The 18,684-nt window shown below is 41.9% G+C and overlaps 1 protein-coding gene across 7 annotated transcripts in view; it reads right to left on the bottom strand.

The window, feature by feature from the left end:
* The window catches only part of TRDMT1 (tRNA aspartic acid methyltransferase 1), a 29,047-nt gene extending 22,483 nt beyond the window's left edge, over positions 1 to 6,564 (bottom strand). For 4 of the 7 annotated variants that reach the window (XR_008747448.1, XR_001227623.3, XR_008747449.1 and 1 more), the window contains exon 1: positions 6,304 to 6,445. Coding sequence is in view for 1 of the 7 variants with exons in the window: in XM_005228853.4 (XP_005228910.1) it covers positions 6,304 to 6,367 (64 nt within the window). In the remaining 6 variants the exon portion in view is untranslated. The other 3 variants (XM_027777376.2, XM_013305552.3, XM_013305566.3) reach the window with 3 other exon arrangements.
* Between the last annotated feature and the right edge of the window lie 12,120 nt (positions 6,565 to 18,684).

Raw genomic sequence — 18,684 nt, forward strand, 5'->3', positions numbered from 1 at the left:
GAGAGAACAACTATGCAGAAAACTTAATTTCATGCAGACTAAAGAAAAAAAAATACACATTTTTAAAGTGAAAATAAGTAGCTGCTAGAATACTTGATTTGCAATATTCCTCAACACCATGGTTTTTGAACAGAGACTTTGCATTTCTGAACAAGATGTTGTAGCTCAAAAGGAAGCCACAGACACGATGGGGAAGTTATGAGGGAGGTGCTATGGCTTATTTTTAGGCAGACTAGATGGTAATTCTCTTGGCAGAACTCAAATTTGTAACACCCTATGAGGAAAGTACTGATTTTGCACTTCAGGCTCAAAACCTCTAGATCCAAATAACAGAAACTGACTTATTTAAATTGCCTAAGGAGCAATCAAACTTTGGGTCCCAATTCTCTATTTTGTTGTACAGACAATACTTATGAGCCATTTCAGCTATGTAGTAGTCACCTGAGTGAAAGGGACACTGCTGTAATGACTGGAAGGTGTGGCACTTGAAACAAAGGAAGACAGGATGCCTGCATTAGCTTCTCTTTTGAAAAAAACAAACCCAAAGGGTGTCATCTTCTAACACACAAATAATATTTCTGACATTACAATATCCGTCCTTTTCCTCTTCAGAATCGATTCCTTTGTCATGTGTTTCTAGCAGACCTTAAAATTAACATAGATCTGTTTATATTCACCACTGTACTTTGGTAATAGAATCATCAATGTCAGCAAAGCACATGAAATACATGGTGTTACACCAAGGGCAGAGCCTGGCAGAACTGAGCATATTGGAAAACCAGAGCCAGAATAGTTGTCTATTCTAACAGGTATATGGAAACAGACGGAAAAGGGAAGATTAGTCACATGTTTTGTCAGTCCTGTTTCCTTTTAAAACAGAGAGCAAAGATTTCATTTCTACATTGTCAGCTCTTGGCTGAAATGATTATGCTGAACTGCCCATGGCTACAGTCAACATGACTATCAGTAAAGTTGATACTTGCTTCCTGCCATGGATACTTGGCAACTTTTTTCACCGAACAGAATTTGTTCATGTTCAGCCATATAAATTGTTCAGCCATATGTAAATTCACATTACAGCACAACTGGCACTATCCTGTGCTACACAGGGCTATATTTTAGAAAATCATTACATCTAAATGAGTTAAGGTGTAAAAACTTGCTCTAACCAGCAGTATTTTTGTTTTGCATTGTGCTGAATCTTAAAGCTGCTTGCCAGTTTTGTCTCCTTTGTCTCTCCTCATAAGATAGCTATGCTCAGTGTCATTATGCACAGCAGTTTATTGTGCTGTGTAATTCAGAGAGATAATAAAATAAAATAAATAGAGATAACAGAGTATTAGAGACTCAAATTCTTACTCTGTAAAACTGAAATATAACAATTGCAGAGGAAAAATATCACCAATTTTATCATTACAAAATTATGGTATTTTAAAAGATGTCCTTTCATGTTCCATGCACAAGGACTTTCTTCAGTGACCTGGCAATTACAAGCACTTGTGGCAGAGACCTGGAACCCATTTTTCATGGGAAAACTGCCTAAATTAATAAACCAGTTAAGTTTGTTTTGGTTGGGAATGAAGCGCAGGCTGTTTGTTGATCAGAAGTTGCTGAGGAAATGAATTTGTAGCCACAGATTTTCTAAAAATAGGACACTTTTTCACTGCAGAAACTCTGCACATATATAAAGAATACGTTCACACACACATATATATAAAGTATCATAGGTTTAGACACATATGATCTAAACATTGACCTTTATAAATCTCGCAGTTTGGAGTACAGGGTGGGAAGAAGGAAGAAATGCACTCCCATCTCTTAGGTGCCTCAGTCTTTCAAGAATATATGAAGACTCACTGACTTCTAACCTTAATCAAGCTCAACTTTCTAAATTATATCCTTTTGCATGTCTTTGCTGTTAAACTTAAAATACTATTACAAAGCATTCAGAATTTAAAACTATAAATTCTACATATACTGAATTATCTACAGCTGAAGTACTGACACAAAGCTAGACAACTCCCAAGATTTTTCTTTTTCAGTTTTGGACTGAAATTGAAATTCAGGAACAGCCTTCTTTTCACTATAAAAAAGAATTTGATTCAACTATGTAACTATGTACTGTTAACAGAGATATACTGTAAGAGACTATAAACTTCCATGATCTTATTATAATTCAATTATTTCTTACTGTAGGCAAGGACAATTTCAAAACCAATTGCATGCTATTTGGCACCAAATGCATTCTACTTTAATGGCAGCTGCCAAAACAATGAACATCCTCATCCTACAAGCTCAAGTATATGCTATCCTAAGTTTATGAAAGATCACAGCCAAAAAGGACTTCAAATTAGAAAACGCAGGATCAGATGTCCTGGAAAATGCCTATTTGCCAACTGAAAACACTGACCATTTCACAGAAAAGTAGAAAGTTGGACCAGCTCTGCTAGATATAACTGGCCACAAAACTGGCTACATAACATGCCCAGGAAACAACACTGAGCCAGAACTGCCCAGAGCTGCAGAACAAGTAGCTTTCCTGGGGTGCTGCCACTGAAGTACTCCATGCTCCCTCTCTTTCCTACATGTTCCTATTATTTTTCTTGGCCATATAGAATCACTAGGAACCACACCAAGAAAATAAAAAGTATTATTCAAATTATTCGTCTCTCATATATCTCATTTACGGAGGGCTTGCTTTCAAGCTTCATATTTATATGGGAAAAACCCCTCTTCTAGTATTTGCATACTCGATCTAAACAGAAGATGCCAAACAATCTGTCATTTGCTAAATGATATCAAAAAAATTGTATCAGAGATACTTTCAAGTTGTATAGTTTCACATACACATATAGGCCTAAAACACATAAGAAACCCTATTACTAAATTAATTACAGAGAAATGTTCACTTTTTTCTCTTTGGATTTCCACATAAAACCAAACACTTAAGTTCCCCCTGACTTTACCTTGTTCCTTTATAAACTGCAAGAAAACTGAACACAGATGTCTAAGAGACTTTAAAAGAGAAATCAGCAGAAAGGATCAAAATGCCTGACTATATCAGTATTCCTGAATGTAATAAAATTCATTAAAACCAGTTTTATATAATGACCTGTCATTAAATACCTAAGTCATTGCAAATGGTATAGAACCCTCTTTATTCAAATTGACTGCTTGCCTGAAAAGAGCAGAAATTACAACATGCACTGAAACTGATGCAGTTCTGTTTAGCAAGTTCAGAAACTTCAGTAAATTCAGTAAGCTTGGAAATAAATTTACCCTTTCAGGAAATAATATAAGGGGTTATGTTAATTCATGGAATCATTTAGGTTGGAAAAGACCTTTGAGATCATTAAGTTCAACTGTTAATCCAGGACTGCCAAGTCCATCACTAAACCATCTCCCTAAGTGCCATATCTACACATTTTTCAAACACCTCCAACACCACCCTGGGCAGCCTGTTCCAACGCTTGACCACCCTTCCAGTGAAAAAGTTTTTCCAAATACCCAATCTAAACCTCCCCTGGCACAACTTGAGGTTGTCTTGTCCTGTTGCTTGTTATCTGGGAGAAGAGACCAACACCCACCTGCCTACAGCCTCCTTTCAGGCAGCTGTAGAAAGTAGTAAGATGCTTCCTGAGCCTCCTTGTTCCCCAGACTAAACACCCCCAGTTCCCTCAGCCGCTCCTCATAAGACCTGTGCTCCAGACCCTTCACCAGCTTCGTTGCCCTTCTCTGGACACGCTCCAGCACCTCAAGGTCCCTCTTGCAGTGAGGTGCCCAAAACTGAACACAGTGTTTGAGGTGCAGCCTCAACAGTGCTGAGTACAGGGGGACGGTCACTTCCCCAGCCCTGCTGGCCACACTGTTCCTCATACAAGCCAGAACGCTACTGGCCTTCTTGGCCACACTGCTGGCTCATGTTCCACCGGTTGTCAACCAGCCCCCCCCCCCCCAAGTCATTTCCCACCAGGCACTTCCCAGCCACCCTTCCCCAGCCCGTAGCGCTGCGTGGGGCTGTTGTGCCCCCAGTGCAGGACCCGGCACTTCTCCCTGTTGAACCTCCTACAACTGGCCTCGGCCATGGGCCCGGCCTGCCCAGACCCCCCTGCAGAGCCTCCTGCCCCCCAGCAGATCAACACTCCCCCCGCTTCATGTCCTCTGCAAACTGGCTGAGGGGGCACTCGATCCCCTTGTCCAGATCACTGACACAGATATTAAACAGGACTGGCCCTAATACTGAGCCCTGGGGAACACCACTTGTGACCAAGTGCCAGCTGGATATAACTCCATTTACTACCATTCTTTCGGCTTGGCCATCCAGCCAGCTTTTTACCCTGTGAAGAGTACACCCATACAAGCCATTCCTTCATCGCCCCAACTACAGGATATATAAAGATGCTATATGATCTCAAGCCTTCATGTGAACAGTGACTTGCCACTGGGGCATCACTCAGTGAGTGTATCAGTTTAACTCTTGCAGCATGCTGCTGATCATCCACAAGACATCTATTATTAGCATGCTAAGAACACAGCTAGATCATATTCAGTAAAAATGTGTTACATACATATACACACCAACACATGACAAATAGCTGAGTGAAGGACCATGGTGTAGGCTGTTTCAGGAACCAGTCCACTTTCTATAGAAATACAGAAATTGTCTATAACATGCAGACAGTTCCCCAACACTTCAGAAACAAGACTACTAGCAAAGCAGTGTTACCATTACAGCTATATACACTATACACAGTGTATAATACCCTCTTCTCATTCCACAAGAAATCCTAAATCTGCAGTTCCATACAAAGAAGTATTTAACTCTTAATATTTTAAGAATGTCTCTGGGAATAAGGAAAATGCATCCTTATAACAGATGCTTAGGTTTATTTACAGTAACAATGCAGTTCGCTATTTCAGTATGTTGTGTATTTTTGTATATTACAAATATATAAAATATATACACATTCAAGCAAAAATTAATAGAAAAAATGCCACACTCCCAGTTATGATTATGTTTTAAATAACTATGCTAAACAGACTCTACTCTGTAAGCACAACTTTTAATATTACACAGTTCCTGGAAAAATAACAAGATAAGGGGAGTTTTTACCTGATGTTTTTGTGACAACACTCCCTATTATAGGATATAATGGAGGCTAATGCTTATGAAAGCTGAAGTATTGAAGGACTGTAGTTACAATTAATATTATTATGGTGACTCTTATACAAATTTGTGTTGAAACCTGGACTTGAAAGTAACAAGGCCCAGGGTACTTTACAAAAGAAATCAAAGGCCCTGGCTCAATTTTTTATTTGGGGAAGTCGTCACACAAAATCTATAGGACTTGCTTTAGGCCACGCAAGTCATGCTTTAACAATAAAGTAAACTGCGCTCCAGGTTCCTTGTACCAGATCACTCACCTGGGCACATGGTCTAGCACAAACTCTCTATGCCAGATCAAATTCCATATTCAGTTTTCATATTTATAAAATGTTATACCAACCACATACAGTCAGGCTCATATTGGATCATGTATCAGCTCTTCACCTAACTCCGTGCCATGATAACCAAGTCTATGTGCATACCTATGGAATACCCTGGCTAATTTGATTAACAGCCTGTGTTGTCTGCATGATCCCAATCCCATTTGCAGCAGGGGTGTGTCAACAGAAAACAGAGCATGTATTTATGAACACAAAATCACAGCCTTCCCAGGAGCAGCTGCATGGGCCAAAAAAATGCACATAGATCCCTAATTTCCATGCCAACATGCTCCTGGGTACCTGGTGCCACCCAGCAGGCCACAAACACTTGGGCACGGCACACTTTACAGCCACAGACTCCTAATGCAAACACATCTCTAACCAAAACCCAGTTACCAACCATCCTTACAACTCGCCCTCACACAGCCCCTGCCAGCAGGCCCACGACACAGCACCAACCCCACCGCCATGAGGTCGCTTTCCTGCCCCTGCAGAGGGGGAGAGGGGGAAGGCTGTGCCTCCGGGACTTGGGACGAGGCCTGCCACCCCACAGCGTCCTTCCACACGGTGCTTGTGCAAGACGGCGGCGGGAGGCGACGCACCAGGCCAGGGAAGGGGCTGCGGAAGGCCTGGGGCCATTTTAGCCCGCCCCGTCGAGAAGATGGCGCCCTCCACAGCCTCCCCTCGGGGGTCGGGGTCCCACCGAGAAGATGGCGCCCTCGGGGGTGAGTGAGGCGGCGGCCGGGGGAGCGCACGGCGGGGCTGCGGCGGCAGCGAGCACCGCGGGACGCGCTAGCGGCGGCCGCCCGCCGGTACCTTTCAGGGCCTGGTGCATCCCCCCGATGCCGCTGTAGAGCTCCAGCACCCGCAGCGGCGCCATTCTCCGCCAGCCGGCGCCCGGGCCGGCCCTCCCGGCAGCCTCCCCGAACACCGCCCGCCCGTTCCGCCGCTCTTTCGTTCCCACCTGCCCGCCCTCCTCCGTCCTGCTCGGGGCTGCCGGCTCCCTGCCAGCCACACCCGCTGCGCGGCCCCGGAGCAGCGGCTTAATCTGGCGTTGCTAATTGCTTGTTAAACCCCAAAGTGGGCTTGGGCCCGGAAGATGAAGCCGCCCCCTGAGGTGGCCGTGGGGCAGATGCTGGCCGGCAGCTCTACAATCTGCGCTCTCTTGGGAGCGAGGGATGAGAAGGGCCCGCTCCCTGCCATGAAGTCCCTTGGGGTCAACGTCTTCTGGTGACTGAGGGCTTCTCACGGGGGCAGCGATGAAACCCCCAGCCCCATTGCTCTGCCTCAGGCCCTGCACCACCACGGGCGGCCAGTGCCCGCGGGGAGGTGGAGGCCGTGCCTGGCAGTTGGCAGCAGGGCAGGCTGGAGGCCGAAATAATTTCAGGTGGCTTATACCTAGCCAGGGCAGAAGGAGAGAAAGGGGGTGCAGGGCAGCAAAAGGGTCTTATTGCTGAGGGGGTTTGCGTGCTGGCCCGCTGTCCAGATGGGTAGCTGATGTGAATGGCCCTCGGCAGTTTGACAGGCCCAACTGTTCTGTGATTTCAGCATGCAGTGATGCTTTTGAGAAGTCATTTCAAAGCCTGCACTGCTGGTGGAACAGGAAGGAAGGAAATAACTGATGAAACTGTGCTAATTTGCTCCAACACTATGAAATTGTCATTGCTAAATTGAAAAGGAAGAGGCAACTTAATGACACTGTTGTCTGTGAAAGGTAATTTGTTTTTAAAACAAGTGTTAGACAGATGCATTTGTACACATACAAACATACATGTAACAACCAGAGTAAATACCTTGCACACTATTATGTGTTACCCACCACATAGAAGTAGATACTCACCTATGCCTCAGTTTGCAGATTTAGATTGTAAAGTGAAGATGAAACATTAAAAAAACCCAAACCACAAACTAACAACAAACCACACCACCACCCCTCAAAAAAAAACCACCCTGGAACATGTTTCTCTTACAATTTGAGTTAATCATATTTTTGCAGAGCCTCTTAGAAACCTGTCAAAAAGAGTGGATTTCAGGAATATTTAATTTTCCTTAGAAGCTGCCTCATATAGCCTGTCATCGTAGCTCCTACCTCTTGCCTTTCAGTGGAGGAAGAATTTTTAGCTGAAACTGGAGGGCAAAAAAGAGAGAAATCTGCTGCCTTTCAACATACTTCTCCAGAATATGGGATGTGGAAAACAGTGGAACTAGAAACGAAATTTCAAAGTAAGAATATTGGTCCTTGCCAGCTTTTTTGAAGCAGTTCTGTCATTCACCTGTGGATCTTCATCATCAGAATCAGGGGCTGGTGCTTTATTTGTCAGCCATGGGAGTAAGCAGATGACTAAAACAAGAAGTCCAAGGTCTGCTTCTAGAATTTCTGAAAGGAAGTGCAACAGCCAAGGTACCAGAGGAGAGCAGCACACATTGCAACCAGTGGTAAGGCAGGTTGCTTGCACAGATGGCTGACAGAGAACTCAGAAAGGTGAGTGAATCACATGGCATAGCAATAAGGGGAATATACCATCTGAAGAAAACAGTCATGGGACAAAGATGGCGAAGCCTCTCAAGAAGAGGGTTCAGGATGATGAAGGTGGCTACAAAAAGCAGGGTTGTTCTCAGCTAAGAAGATACATCTCAGTAGGACCCCTTCAAAATACAGATGCAAAGTGAGGGTAAAGAAAAAGGCAGCTGAAATTAGTAAAGCTGATGAATGTTTGAGCTCCTTGTATTACTATTTCAGCAACCTATACGTCACAGCAATGCTAGATACTGTGATATGTGGGAGCTGTAGGGAGCCAGGAGCAGTTCATTTATTTGGAGCTGCCCAGTACCTGGAGCAATTAAAGCTACAGAGGAGCAATATTTCCATGTATCAGACAGGGAGGCATAGCTGAGCCCTGATTTCCCCTCTCCTTTCCGTGACTCCAAGGTATTCTTGCCATTCATACATGGGAAAGGTGGAGTCCCATGGAGAAAGCAGCAGAGTAGTCTCTATACTAGTGGCAGTAGAACACTGGCTGCTCAGGGGAAATCCTCCATTCACCTCCTCCACCAGTGCAGTAAAGAGAATCTGATCAACACGCCTCCGCTCTGGCAACAAAGAAATCAATAAACTAGGTTAGGATTTTATTGGCTTCTTTTTTGCAAAGAATGGGAAACACCAAAATTTCCCTAGTGCTCATTTTTAAACAACTGCCAGAGTATCAGTTTTATAATTCTGTGTAACTGTCTACCCTAACCTGCTTCTCATTATTAATTGACAGCTGTGAAAAGGACCAAAATGAAAACAGGGAATCTGGAAACAGTTACTTTTAGTGCTATTCCCTTTATAAATGTGAAGTCAGCATAACAATAAACATACTTTTTGGATCAGGCCTTACACAGTAGTATTTAAGGTATGCTGCTTATTTCAGAGACGGGCAATGGCCGAGAAGTGCCAAGGTCCATGGCCACTCATATCTTTATGCTTACAGAAAAGCTGAATGATTGCTGAGAGAGGATTAGCCCTGTGAAAGCGATTGTCCATACCTAACTCAGAAAATCTTGCTAAGACATGCTGCCACTGCCATGGGGCAAGCTAAACAGTTGCTCACTCTTTGTCTTGTGACTCCAAAGCAGCCACATGACTGCAAAATTTCCCAACTGGATCTCTCTGACTTACTGAAATTCGGGTGTTGTGACAGCTCCTTCTTTCTCTGCACCATGCATATAGGATGGATTGGATTCCTGCAAATGTCAATGAACAGTTGATTTGATTAACAAAGGAGACTAGTAACAGAGTTGAAGTCCAGTGTCCACCTCTGGACTCTTAACATTTTTTAGGACATATGAGCTGTTTCAGTTATGGCTTAACAACATAGCTTGCTTTAAATAACAATTGATAGGCTTTTCTAAAAAGATATTGTTTATTCTAAATAAGTACAACTATATAACTATGAAAACACATCGATGAAGTAGCTATTTTCTTCACTCTATTTACAGTAAAACATATTTTAAGCAAACTGATCATTTAATGACATCTTTAAAGCTGTTGACATAAGTACGTGATAGCGTTTTCATTGAGACAGTTGCTGAAAACTCCTACCTCCTAGCAACTAGCAGCATTTCCTCAATGTAGAAGTTTCTAAAGTTTGCCCACATCTCTGATGAGTGGTATGATACAGGTAATCATGCTAGATCTGAAACTGTTGCCTTGGTAACCGATACACATATCCAGTGAAACAGCTACATGTGGTAAGAGGAACACGCAAACAAAACTCCTGCAGTATTTTCTCTTGTTCTCTCTATATTCTCTCTTAAAATGCTTTAGAATTGTTAAAAATGTTACAATTATCAATTCTCCCAAACAACATCACAGAAGCATGCGAAAACCACTGCCTTAAGATTCTGCAGTGTACTTCGCAACTGAAAGGTAAAATTACAAACTATGACTGGACCATATACTCTTGTCCTCAAAGTAAGAAGGAAATATTTTCACTGTTGTGTTTCTATAATTCACACCAGCAACAAATGCACACAAAATATTTTAAAGGCATCTCAAGGCTTCTGCAGTCACATGTAACTCTTCTCGCTGCCCTCCCATCTGCAGCAGAGCAGACGAACATACCAGCACGGCCTCTGCCTGCACCTGGCTGTGCGCAGGAGGTTGCCAGTCTGCAGTGCATGTCACAGGGGTTTACTGATGCCACAATACCACAGCCGTATAAATTGCTTGAAGTTTCCTTTGAATGTAACCCCCTCAACATAAGGCTAGGTAATGGAAGCTAGTAGATCTGTAGCTGTGAAGTGATTATGTCCTCTTTATTAAAAAAAAAAATGGAGAAAGAGCAAGAAACATCTCTGATACACCAGACGTTTAAAAGTACATTCACAGTTATCAGCCAAAATTTCAATACAGGCAAATGCTAATGTTGACAGCTGAACAACAATGCTTCTTGTGCCCAAATGTCTGGTATAACCTACTAAATACCTAAGTGAGGTTCAGGAAGAGTATACAGACATCTCAGCTGTCTAGAATGGAAGCTCTCGTTCTGGGTCAGAAATCACTGTGGCTAGGAAAGAATGTGAGGCACTTCATACCCTTGCAATGCAAGCACCAAACTGAAAAAATTCACTGAGAGTGTCTAGCATAAATTACTGTTTCCATAACCACTGGCCCAGTAGGTTACTAATGAAACTGAAAACCTTTTGCAGTTTATCAAAATCGATCTGGAATGTTTCAGGAGGGAATTTATCAGACTTGATTTCTGCTGAAGTGATGCTCGATAAAGGTAGCTGTCAGCCACAGATGTGGTATTTCTGGGAAGCCTGCTGGGCCATGCCAGTGTGGCTGATGAAGCCTACAATTTTCATTTATAATGCCACGCATCTGCAAGACTAGAAATGAAACCCTCATCAGACCAGGTTTGTTAGCCTCTCCCAATGTGTTTCTAAGAACTCTGTACAGGGGAAATTTATGTAGCTGAAATTATTTGAAACAGTCATCAGACACAAACATTTTTAACCTTTCTCTTTTCAAATTTATTAATCTCTCCATTTCAGGATTTTATTTTCAGGTTCTGGAGCTATGCATAGACTCTGTAGGGACAGGGAATAAGGAATAAAAAGACACTGCTTCTCTAATCTTTACTTTTCTGGTTTAAATAAATTTAAATCTAAATAAATCTGGCCTGTTTGTTTTGTTTGGCTTGCAGCAGTCGTGCTGGCTGGATGAGACACATATATTTACATAATGTTACTGACTTTCTTGTTGTACTTACACATTCCAGTGCTTGACCAAAAAAATAAAGGATAAAAAAGGCTAGTAACAAAAAACCCCAACAAAAACACCAAAGCAAAGCAACCAAAAAAACCCCACCAAAAACCAAACAAACCAAAAAATACTTATGAAACCTCCACTGGACTGAACAAAACAGACTCTGAGCTCTGTAAGGCCAGCTGCAGTCAGCCAAAAGATTGCTGCCGCAACAAATGTGTTTTCAATCAGACCCTTGAAGGGTCACAGGAAACGGGTGACAGCAGGCACAGAGCCAGGCCTTGTTAAAGGGGGGATCAGTTCAAGCTGCTTCAGCAGGATGAGGTAATGGTGTGGGAGATCCCAGCTCACAGGGGCAGGGTAAAACAGTGTGGTGCCTGCTGCTCTCTTGGGGGGGGGGGGGGAGAGAGAGAGAGGGAGGGAGGGAGGGAGGGAGGGAGGGAGGGAGAAATGAGGAAAAGGAAAGAAAAAGAATGAGGGTGCAGATGGTGAGCCTGGATGTGTCTCTTACCTTTTTGCTTAAGGCAGGAATTTTCACCCCCGACATCCCTATGTGATTTACACAGTCTATGGTGTGCAGACTGAGAAAGACTTGTAGCTGAATGTTGGTGTTGGTTATGACTTTTGCTCACTAGGCTGTCTAGTATCACCTAAAGATTTTGTACACCGCAGACTTGTCTTTTTAAAGAGTACAGTCTCTGCTGAAACCTTCTTTTTTCATTCAGTCCCATGTGATGAGTTTAATCTTTGACTAAGACTGTAGTTGGCACAGGAAATGAGATCTCTTATGCTGGTCACCATGGTGGTAGGATTTCAGTAGTAGGGTGTTTCCTCCAGAGAAAGAAAATCTTTAACGCAGCCGCAGCAGAGCTGTAACTGTGGACTTGCTGAGCTGTCTTGAAGTGAGGTAAACCACAATTGCACACAGTAAGTACCATAAAATCTGCTAAAGAAGCTGACTACTTGGTGCCTGGGCAGCACAGAGGTCCACCCTGGCTATATTGCTGGCAGTTTGCAAATGAGTTTAAAGGTAATTTAAAGCTATTTGATACAAGTTAGGAACTGTAATTACAGAAGTGATTGCACTGTAGATATTTTCTTTCTCACTTTGGATGTGTCTACAAATGTCTGTCAAGCATACCAAAACACTAAAGCTTAGCAGCTGGGACATAGCTCTTTTCTACCAGAAAGTCTCTTGGAAAATAGTCTATAGAAAAGCACAGATTTGAAGAAGTCATGAGGTCTTGTAAGGATAAACTGAAATGCAGAATAAATTGAAAAGTTATTCTGCAAAAAATCCCATCTTAAATAGGGAAGTGTCTCTTTTGGCTGCTAGGTCTTTTGGGGTCTGTTCCTTCAATTAAGTATTGCCTCAACTAAGAACAAAAAGCTTTGGGTTTTCCTAAAGTTGAAACAAAACTTTTTTTAGAAAAATGGCTATGAATTTAAAATGTTATTTTTGCTGAGACAGTCTGGAGAAAGAAGCCCCAATAAGCCAAACCTAAATGGGTCAAGAAAGCCTAAAATAGTTGTTTCTGAAGAAGAGAAATCTTGCACAAGACATATGCCAGTATGGACTGGCAGTGTCAATATTCAGCTGTAGGGAGTTGGGCTGATTTAAGACTCCAGCAAACATGTTTTACATAATTCTTAAGAGAAACACAATGGGAAATTGTTGGAATTGTCTGTCAGGAACCCTGCAATGTCAGATTAAGTCCCTGAGGATGATTTCATTCCAGTTACAGTGCCAAGTCAGATGTAGCACTCATCTCCTATGGTATAGGGCACAGTTGTTCCAAAACTAAAATAATTGAACTCAAGTAATTAATTAACCTATACTGTGCATAATTCTCATTACTAGTCCAGACATCATGTATATTGTAGTACAATAGTATTATGTCCTTCATCTGCAGGATGTAGCTCAACTTGATACCACAGAAGCTGATTATTTTCAGAATACAATTGTAGGACGGTGGCATTGCCGTATTCAGGGTAAACCACGCTTCTGTCTGTGAAAGAATCAACATCTGACCTGCATGTTTTTTCATCCTGGTGTGTTTCAGACTTACACAGTAGGCTTGGTAACTTCCATGTCATGGAGTTTATGGGAAATGCCCAATCCCTGTCAAATAAACAGCCACAAACATTGGCAAAAGTCTAAGAGTCAGCAAAACAAAAGCATCTACAAAGCTCCTAAATAGCTGCTAGGTCCTTCCTCCTGTCATCCTGCAAAAGCTTTCACATCCAATGGCCATATGTAAGACCAAATTCTTAGGGAAAATTTCAGGTAGACAGTGAATTTGTCTTTGTAATGGGAAGCATGGCACCTTTCCACCTGAAAAAAAGTATGGATGCCTCCACTCTTCCAGGTATTTGCTCTCTTCCTTCTCCAGCCATATGCACCATCTGCTGTACACATATTTAATACACTTTCCACTCCGTTCCTTGTAGCCCACAATATTTTATGCGTACTATTAGCTCAAATTTGGATCATCTTCCCTCCTTAATCCCAACTGGACAAAGTACATTTATGCTTGAAAAATAGGCATAGAGCTGGCATGTAAAAATAGCTCATCTTAGAAACTCGGTGTTCTCACCTTTGGGGTGTGTGCGCCGCTGCCCCTTCCTTTGCAAGGAGCCAACTAACCCCAGAATGGCTAACACAATGTACGCTCAGTTTATGAGTCTCATTGGAACCCAGGATTTGGCACAAGAACTTGGACTGAGGAATCCACTAAAAAACTTGGCCCTCAAGGAGCTGGTAGTTCTGCTTGGCCTGAGCATCTCAAAGGAAGAAGGGAACAATTGCTGCACGCAATTAACGATTCCATTGCTGTGTCCTGCCTCTTCCTCAGAACGAACATCATCATTTCCTGGTATATCATGGCAAGGAAACATTATGCTATTTATGCTTTGTGTAAGTAATGGAACTGGGGAAGAGAGAAGAATGAAATCACTCCTCAGTTTTAATTGTTTTTTGGCTAGAGGAGCTCTTTAAGCAGTTTGCTTTGAAAAAAGCTTGGCCAAAAAGAAGTAGTAAATGTCTAACTCACAGGGTTCATTAATGACGTACTAGAATCGCTTCTTTTAGCTTTTTCCAAAAGAGAGAATGGATGGATGGATGAATCATCTTTGAAAAGGTTTGCAATCTCAAAATTTAAAACAGCAATCCCAGACAAATTAATATTATGGCTTCCCATTGTAATGTGACAAATGAATGTTCATCCATGCTGTTGGCTTCTGCCTGTGCCAACAGCTTACTGCAGGAATAGCAACTGAGCACTGAGCAAGGTCGAAATAGCGAAGTCAGCAATGTGGCAAAGGACAGAAAGAAGCCCCACACATTACACAACATTTTACATAGATCCTACTGAAAGCTTAAGCCGACTATAAATCAAAATCCTTTATCTGATATTTAAGTTAAACGGTCTTTATAAAGTGCCTATCATGATGCTTGAACATTGGTCTTTGGCAAAATACAAATTTTATGAAACAAGGACAGTGGAGAGCTAAAATTTCAGAATATCTATTTTTGGGCACCCAAATCAAGACTAAGTGACTTTGTGTATTCTGGAAATTAGTTCTGCTTAAAGATTTTCAGACTGAGCATTGGGCCTCAAACCATGCCAAACCTCATGTCAGTTTGTAAAACCTTGTCCTTATGTCCCAGTCATTGCTTAACATATGCTGACATTCAGCAGTCAGTGCTATTGGTATTAAGCGAAGTGGGAGAGATGAAGTGTACAGTTTGTCATCCTTTTTTTTTGTTTCTGTTTAAGGGATGGATTAAATAAATTGCTATACCTATAATAGAGCTGAAAAACTTCTTTCTTTTTCCTGTGTTGCAAGAACTGTGCATCGTGATTGAGACACCCATGGGACTTGGGGCAGAGGGCTGTACTGGCTTTGGAAATGAGTACCTGCTTTGGTACAGAAACATCCTAATTTGATACAGAAAATGTCCTATTCTGGAAATTAGAAACCATAGTAGAGGGGAACTTTATGCACGACAGTAATAATTTTTGGAAATGTAAGTCATGCAACTGGGCGGCATGAGTCACGCTCAAAACACTTCCCTAGTGATGAAACCCCTGCCAGTTTATATAGTTCATTTTACATTAAAATTTAATATTGACGAGAGACTTGGTTACTTTTGAGTATAGAGCCTAGTCATTTCCTTGAAAAAATCAGCAGCTAGTCACAGCAGTTTGATAGGCATTGCAACACTAGCAATGACAGTAGGCAACATCATTTTAAAAATAAATTTCATAGAAGAATTTGCCAATTTCTTTAAGAGCATAATTAGTCATGGAAGTTACTCACAAGGGGAGACTTCAGTGCATGGACATTGATGTTGTGCAGCCCCGTGGTATTCAAAAACCCAAATCAGCTTCTCCCAGGCAGCATGCAGGGAGACATATTCTCTGGGTTCAGGAAAATCAGTTCTTCCCTGGATGCGCTGGCCTTTCTTGGAAACTGGGGGACACTTTAGCCTCATTACACTTAGCTCCCAGCTAAAGGGAGGGACTGGCCCCAGCTGAAGATTTACAGCCAGAATCTGCTTTTTGGAAACAAACCTGTTTTCAAAACCATAGTAATCTTAGCCTTTTCAGACCACGGCTGAAAGGAGGAAGTGTTCTTTCAGACTAACAGCACTCACTCAAGCGATGGACCACAGCTCTTGCTGTGGCTGAGCATTATGGAGAGTCCCTATTCAGTTGTCTGTAGGACGTTAAGAGTCTTTAATATCTTCATGTTAAAGCGGGTCCCTTTTGCCTGGAGTTTGTTCAATATTCATGGAGCAGGGGAAGTGTGAAGGAATGTCTTTATGGTCCCATGCGTGCCAGGGCTTAAGGTTGCTGTATGGTAGTGACAGACAACAAAAGTGATGGCATTTGCATAGCAGGATGTTTTTCCTGGGTATTTAATATTTATGGGTCATTTTAGACCTCCTGGAAACAGAAACTTTACTAAAACTGCATAAATCTGATTAAAGAAAGCATTCACATCTGTTTAGTCAAGGTCTATAATAACTGGAAAGCACATTCAATATTTGGACTAAATTTCCCTCATTTCTTACTGCTTAAATGAAATGGCAAATAAAAAAAAAAAAAAAAAAAAAAGGAAAAGGGGAATGCCAGTCTTCTCAGTGATGTTTTCAGACCAACAGATATTTTTGCAAAAAGATCAGAGAAATTCTTACTATTATGAAGACTTTTTTTAGTGCAACAAATTTCTAGTATAAAGCTATTCAGGCATCTGTACCCCTCTCCCAAAGAACACAGATTTTCCCTTTAATGAAAGTTACACAACAATCCAATAGTTTTTGCTACACTTCTAGGGCTTAATTCTGTATTTTATTCTTGGCAGTGAATCAATACATCAATTATCTGGAAAAAAGCCAAAAAAATGCCAAAATAGATTTTACAGTGTGGACTGAAAGGCTATTGATAAAAATACCTACTTTGTTCTTTACGAGTGCCATTGGCTTACGTCTGATCTACCTCTGTAGAGACAAGTGACATTACAAACTGACCGGGCAGCTACCTGACTGCATGCTGGAATTGCAAATGAAGGCGTGACAACAAACAACACAGGCGACAACTAACAGTTTATGAAAACGTGGTGTTTAGTGATGCTATTAGCTGTCTGTTCTTCTTGTAAGAAGTGGTCAAGATCCTGACCAACCATAGTCTCTGAGAGTCCCTTAGCACTTTCCTTAAAATTAGACTGATTACTGTGGTTTCATTTCCATTCAGAGAAGTACACTCTCCGTGACTTTTATGGCTACACTAAGGTGGACTCTTTCCTGAGAAGCACTGTGGAAATCTTTTTGCATTTCAAGAGACCAGTTTGGTCAGACCTTTGGGGTTTGGGATGCAAATGTGCTTTAAATTTATTACAGCCTTATAAAAAACTTAAGAGCTTCCTCTATGAATTCGCATATGTGTCAACCAGCAAAAGGCACTTAAAGGTTTATTGTAGTCCCGACAGCCGACAGTATCTGAACATTTCTAGGAAAATTTCACAGTGAGAAACGGCAATGAGGCAGGTGGCCAAGAATACATATGGCAGCGGTGACATAAACATATGGAAATAACACTTGAAACATGGGGGGTGGTCATATTTATTTACTAAAACAAACACTTCCTTGGATTTTAGGGGCAAAGCAGTGTCTGAACAAAGGATGACTGTTGCATGTGTGTGCCTGTAAAGGTTTTGTGCACTGTAAGTAAGCTGTGCTCTGTTAGGAAAAACAGATTGGGCACAATGCAGCTTCAAGAAACCAGCAATCTGCTAAAGCATCTTTAATCTGTGAGGCTGTTGGTTATGGGCTGGTTTACTTTTTTGCCTGCTCATAGAAGTAGTGTGTACTTTTGTGCCAGGGCTCACAAAGGCTTACAGCTCAAACTTGATGGCTTAAAGAAAGAGCCCTCAGAGGGCTGGACAGCACAACAGCATCCAGGCTGGGCTGCGGTACCCTTGGCCTCAGGAATGCCATGTGACCTCTGCCTGTTATTCAGTAGGTGAATGAAATGAGCTGTAGCCCAGGACTTACGCTGCAAGCACTTCAGTGGCTCAACCTTGTCAGCTTCATGTGGTTGCCTAAGCTTCAGTGAATAGAGGTAATTAAAACCTCAAGAACATACATTTACATCCACAAACTGCACTCCTGTAGTTCTGGTTGTAATCAGAATGGAACTGAAGCACATTTTCCTTAAAAAAAAAAAAATCCTTAATGAATTATATGGGCTTCAATTCTGCCTTGTAAGGTACAATACCTGAAGTACAATAGCTGATTTTACTGGGAATTGGGGCGTGAAGAGTACCTTTCCCTCTGCCCACTGTTTGTGTTCACATTTATCAGGAATTCCACTGAAGGTATTTACTTCTGCAGGACTGCAAGTTACAAATTAAAAACCAATGGTGGTTTTGCATCCCATAAGTGCTGAAATAATACATTAGATACTACCTCTATGTTGCATCTGCCACTTCCCATAGCAAAGAAGAAAAAGATGTCCCCTACCTGATGTGTCAGTGGAGGGTTAGAGAATATGAGTTGTGCTTTGGCCACTCAAATTTAAAATTATCTAAACAACCGGGATTCTGTCATCTCCCGTTAACACCTTCTGCATTCATACTGAAAACAATCTGCTGCTACTTGGTCAGAGTCTTTCTGTGTTACATTTTACACCACTGCTGTTGCCTTGTACCATCTACATTATTCTTCTCTACCGCTGGTAGCCTCATTTTCATAATAAAATTGCTCTTGAAACACTGGGATTCTTGTCTGGCCTTTGGTGCTACACACATAGGATATTTGTGGGTCATGTCTAATGAATAATTATCATGTTGCTATTTAGATGCTTTCTTGAGACTCTGCTCACATGCCTACTGAAATTGATAGCAAAAGTCTGCTGGGTGCAACAGCTCAGAAACAA

This window comes from Falco peregrinus, chromosome 5 (genome assembly GCF_023634155.1).
Source record: "Falco peregrinus isolate bFalPer1 chromosome 5, bFalPer1.pri, whole genome shotgun sequence".
NCBI classification, from domain to species: domain Eukaryota; kingdom Metazoa; phylum Chordata; class Aves; order Falconiformes; family Falconidae; genus Falco; species Falco peregrinus.